Raw genomic sequence first — 6,000 nt, 5'->3', positions numbered from 1 at the left:
TTGAGAAAAAACTTCTCATTTACAACGATGGCCTGGCAATGACCTGGTTACTTGATGACTTATCACCTGATAATAAATAATGTTTCCCATAACTCTGCTTTACAGATTCTTTTTCTGCCACATTATTCTTGCCATTTCTTTCGCTGTTCCTCTCTGCAATATTCACAGTCAGTCTGCTACTGAGACTCACCCACATACAAGCCTCCAAGCGAACTTTTGAGATGATGGTCCACAGAGATATGCTTCCCTGGAGAGCTGCTGAACCCACCGCCTGGTCTGCCCCCACATCCTCCACGCCCACCTGCTCAGCTTCAGAGCCTGATGTTGGTGCTTCCTGTTGAGGACAGACTATTTGGTCTGGATAGGGAGGCTCAGGGAAATCTACAGAGCCACATTCATAGGCTGCCAGGGTCACTGATGCTATGTGTGGTCCCTGCAAAACAGAGAGAGAGGGACAGAAACGAGAAAGATGGAGAAAATGCAAAAGATGAATGAGAAAGGAGAAAGAGAAAACTGAGTGGGAGTAATTCTACCTGTTGGAAGAATTTTGAGTCAGAGGAAGACCCCATTCATTTTTAGCACAGAATGAATGTGTCAACAGTGAGTCAAAAACTGACTGACAACAAAGGCAGTTATATGTGGGCTAGTATCTAAATTGTGCAATGAAACTTTTCCTCTACTTTCCACCATAAACTAACATGAATAATGAATGTTCCTCCTGCTTTCCTTTCAGTCAAAGAGGCCAAACAGGAAATGTTGAAAAACTACTGGATTAATTTGGAGCATTACACCTTTCAAATCCCACCCCAGCGGTTTCAGCATACAGATAGGTGGAGAGCCCCAAACGGAAACACTCAAACACAGAAACCACTGGTCTGTGCACACACTCATTTAGGAATCCATTCATCTAGGAGAAATAGTGATGAAAAAAAATGTGACGTAATGTACTTTGTGGGGATTAAGATAGATTCCCTCTTCAGTTTCCAGGTGACACATCAAGTGAAGCCATGCTCATACTGAGGAAAAAATGCATTAGTAATGAAAACTGGCAGAAAATATTTAAGCTCTGAATTTATTAGTATTAAATCAGACTGAATTAATTATTGTACAAATTAAGTATAAACAAACTTCAGGATCTATAGTTTAAAATGACCTGATATGTTCTTTTTTCTTTATTTTCATGCTTTATTGCTTTAATTCGGCTTTCAGTGAGGAACAGGGTATGGGTAGGAAGAGTGATGTTACTTTGGTGTGTAGAATTCACAAAGCTGCAAACATTTTTCTGGAAATCTTGAAGCAGGTCAGTATCCACAATGCTGATGTGCACAAACTCTGACGACCGCACACAATGGCAACTGAACTCATACAAATTTAAGATGAACACATATAGATTGGATCTCCTTATTTCAACACATTTCCTGTAAGTTGAAACCAAGCATTCGCTTTTTTTATTTTTACTATTTAAAATATCAATAATTTAATTTACTATTACTTCTTAAGAGAGAAGGCTTTCAATTAAATTGATAAATGTAATTTATTATTGTTTTAAAGAATAATTGCTTGTGTTACACCACTTTTTATGTTTTCAATTTCCTGATAAAAATAGACGTAAAACTATTTTTTTCAAACTTTTTATAGTTTTTTTAAAAATAGTTTATTTGGAAAAAGAAACAAAGAACATTTGTAGAAATGGCTGCTGATAATTTCAACCTGATTCACTAAAATAAAAGGTGACAGAACCATTTTACAGGAAAATATTTGAATAAGCTTAATACCCAACAGCGTGGAAGTAGGGCTCATGTAACTTTCCATGTCCACTGTAAGAACACATGCTGCACATTTGATATCTGAATAGATATAAAAAGACAGAGATGATCAAACAGGTTTGCATAACTCCTGTAAATAAAGGTAAGTCTACAGCATGGGCTCCTACAAGTAGACACTTTGTCCTCCATCTATTGCATCTGTTTACACTTGTGTATGTGCGTGTAAGAAGGGTGCTCCCCGTGACGCACACAGACATTTTGGCATTTCACAATGAAGCACCAAAACAATTTGGCAAACCTGGGGTGGGGCTGGAATTTACAGAATATCATGGGACAAGGCAGGACAGAACAGGATGAAACATGGGAGGGCAGGACAGTTGTGTGTTAGGCAACAGGAAGCTGAAATGTCTTCAAGGAAAAGTGCACTCCTCTTTGATGACACAGATTACTGACTAAACATACAACATTAGTAAGTGTTGACATAAACACTTTTACTGATACTGTACTGAAAACTAAGCATGAACGGAATTACAGAAAAAGGCCTGAGGCTTACAAACTTTAAGACTAATAGGAACATTTCCGCAATCCTGAGGGAGAAGTTGAGAAACTCCCCACATTGACCCAGACTGACTACTCCTCGAGCCTGTATCCTCCCTGCTGAGTGGGATCACTCTGCCCTCAAGTCTCCACACATTTACAATTCCTGAATTATACAAGCTCATCAAGGAGACAGCAGTATGGACAGGAAAAACTATATCCCACTTGTTCACACCTCTCAGTCTTGAAACCAGTAAGTATATTTACTAAACACACACAAGCTGCCTGACAAAAGGGACTTGCGTGACTGAGAGTATCTGTTCTCTCATGTTCTCTTTTTCTTTCTGTGTAATGCTGTGTCACTGCTTCTCACCTTACTCAAAAAATCCTGTCCTCTCATGTTGTCCGTGTGGCTCAACATCTAGGTAGCTGCCCTCTGTCTCATTTTGTTTCTCACTTCATGACACACATGGAGAAACAGGCTCACAAAAGCCAAGCCCATTTCCCAGACAGGTGTAGTAAATGATTAATAAAAACACACACACAAATCCCAGTGTTTACTGCAAACAAAGTGACGGTGAAGGTGTATGTGTACCCAAGAAACTGATGAATGCTCTACATCCGTGCTGTTACTGTTTTAATATCTACAATATGACGTTTGCAGACACACACACACACACACATACATACACACACATGAAAACAGTCATGGCAAAGTTTCTTTCTTTTGTCTCAGTGGGATTCAAAGAAACAGTTAACGTCCAGCTTCCCAAAGGAGTGTGATACCTTCTCCCTTGTGTAAAATGCATTCATAAATGTAAAATACACAGTTTTTGACTACTGGCAGAGTATGAGTGAGCATGGCAGTAAGTGTTTGTGTAGTCCTCCACTTAAACAGTGTCAGGACTACAATCACAGAACAAAGTCAAATACAAGTAAGATGTCTAAAAGTCATAAAATTAATATGAGGTCTGATTGGACAGTGATTACAATCCCACCCTGAGCAAGTATGTGTGTAATTTTACAAAACCTATCCCATTAATCATGAACACACAACGATCACCGTTTTCAGGAAATCTGCCGGTCTTGAAATTAAATGTCATCAGAACAAGCTGATATGTATCAACACACACAGTTAAAGGCTTCTGTAGACCTAGAGCACATCATGGAGGCTGTGGTAAACACCACAACATTAACTGGGTGGGGATACTTTCTAAATGTATGTAAACATGCTGGTCCAACCAAAATTGTACAAAAGTGAGACTCCCAAAACCAGACAAATACACCTAGATAATGAGAATGGAGACTGATTAACTCCAGTATGCATACACTCAATTAGACTGAAATGAAACTAGGAACTCCACACATGCTTCAAAGTTGTGTTTTGTTTTATAAAAACATACAAAAAAAACAAACAACTGAATTCTCACTAAAGCCGTCATTATTCATGTTTTTCAATTTTTTTTTTTATTAGAAACTGTAATCCATTAAAATTCTGTTAATGTAACATTTTCAGACTGTCTCCACATCTATTAAAATCCTTCTTTCTATAACTCCAGTGTCCTCCAGCCAAACGACACTTAAGCTAAAAAAGAAACAATGCAAATGCTGCGATTCCAGCTATACTTATGTGTGATGATTCTTCCACTGAGAAAGTTAGAAGTTGCAGAATATCATGGACATTTTCTCAAACAGATCATAGCATTGTGACTTTGGGCACACTTTGGTCAATAACTCAATTCCTTTACCATGCATGTATACTGACATGAGGTCAGTGATCCAATTAGCTGTTTAACTTTAACTGCATATTGACACAAACATCAGTGTTAACAGATTCAGAGGCTCAATGGTAATTTAATGTATTAACCCTGAGTAACGGGAAATGTTGAGAGAATGTTTTAAAGATAACATTTCAATACGTTTAACATTAAGTTAAAAAAAAAAAAAAAAAGAAAATCCCATTAACGAGGAGTAGCACATGACAATAGGTGTCAGTGGTGTCTCCATTAGATTCAATTTTTTTTTTTCTAAAATTACAGTTTGCATCTTGTATGTCTTTTCTAATGTAAATGTTGTATGCTATCCTATAGTGACTAAAGATCAAATCAGAATTTCTTTTGAAACCAAAGACCCAAGCAGATATGGTGCTTGAGTCTTGCGCTGCAACCCGTCCCAGCGTGGTGACTCTTCGTAGTTTATAGTGGCAAGCTCTGGGAACCCAGTCCAGACACTAACCATAAACTGACCAGTTCTTAGAGACCATGACCACAGGATGGTCCAGTCATTACCAGGTCACTGTGGTCGTCAAGGGTCATTTAGACACATTAGACATGGTCCAGCTAGCATAACCTGTTAACCACTTCTTACAGTGGGAGACGGCTGGAGGCAAAGTAGAACAAACATTAGAGGTTAGCTGGTTATGAAGAAGCTCTGGTTTGGATCTCTGAGGGAGGTAAGAAAACTCTGGATTATAGCCAGTGATGGAGCAGAGATGGAGAGGAGGGGCATGGGTGTTTAGAAGTAAGTGGTAAGTACAAACTGTGTGGAGGTTTGGGGAATTAGTCCTGGTCTTTTATCCATGTGGTTTCAACTAAAAAAAAAAAAAAAAAAAAAAATCTATAATGTCTGCCAACAGCAGTCTGGTTTGGCCTGCTCAGGTTTGGTTTGCTCTAGGAGGGTTGTTGGTAACAATTCCACACTGGCAACACACTAAGTCCACTTTGGCCCAGGATTTGTTTCCAACAAGGTGTGTGTGTGTGTGTGTGTGTGTGTGAGACTTTCATATCTAATAGTAATTGTACTTGGTATTTAGAGGACTCGCAAGGCCTCCAACACACCAACAACCACATGCCTTGGATGGCTGAGGTGTGACAGTTAAGACTGAGAGGCCATTTGACATAACACACACACAAACCCTCTTTTTTTTTTTTTTCTTTTTTTTTTCTTCTTACACATCACATTGGCATTTATCTTTTAAGGGGTTTGGTGAAGATGAGTAAGTCACAAGATGTCTGGGCATATCCGTGTCTCCAATCTTATGAGGAAAAAATGAATTTCTTAATAATCATGAATGAGAGGAATTGTCCTGCCTTTTTTTTTTTTTTTTATCTTTCACTGGAGGAAGTAAAAGCCCTTTTTGCATTTAAATCCTAATTTGGGCATTGTCCCTCACAGCTGCAGCTCCACATCTTACCAGTATAACATTCTCAACTAACTTTACAGGATCTTTATGGTATGTAAGTAATACTGTCCTTTTGGCAGTGAAAAGATCACATCTTTGCGCTAAAGCTCTGACATACTATCTAGATATAGTTAAAAATGAATGGCTTCAATTGGAATTTAAGAGTTGTTGAAGTTTAAGCGAGAGATCTGTTACGACCAGTCAGTGGTGAGTCAAGAGCAGCTTTTCAAAGAACGACTGAACTTGATCCCGATGTGTCATTCATTTTCTGGGTAACATGTATGCGGAGTATCATTTCTCATTTTGGTGAACAAAGAATGAATTGTGATATGCCGAGTCACGTTTGTCTCAACATATAATAGCAAAGTCAAAGAAACTCTTCGCACAGTTTATGCGTGTATACACTAAGGGTTCCCACCAATACGAACTATTGCACGACTTTTATCATGTTTGAGCTCAAAAGTAAGTAAACACTTGTTTCATGACAGCAGAACCACAAAATAACAAGTCTTAATA

At 38.5% G+C, this 6,000-nt stretch overlaps 1 protein-coding gene across 6 annotated transcripts in view; it reads right to left on the bottom strand.

Annotated features, from left to right (window-relative positions):
* Positions 1 to 6,000, bottom strand: part of LOC306761447 (vacuole membrane protein 1-like) — a 58,146-nt gene that overhangs the window by 35,926 nt on the left and 16,220 nt on the right. For all 6 annotated transcript variants that reach the window (XM_079247606.1, XM_079247608.1, XM_079247607.1 and 3 more), the window contains one exon: positions 191 to 433. In XM_079247606.1, coding sequence (XP_079103732.1) covers positions 191 to 433 — 243 coding nt within the window. The remainder of the gene's footprint in view (positions 1 to 190; positions 434 to 6,000) is intronic.

This window comes from Telmatherina bonti (genome assembly GCF_933228915.1).
Source record: "Telmatherina bonti genome assembly, chromosome: 10".
Classification (NCBI taxonomy): Eukaryota; Metazoa; Chordata; class Actinopteri; order Atheriniformes; family Telmatherinidae; genus Telmatherina; species Telmatherina bonti.
Note: the sequence above shows the minus strand (reverse complement) of the source record. Positions and strands in the feature narration are given on the sequence as shown.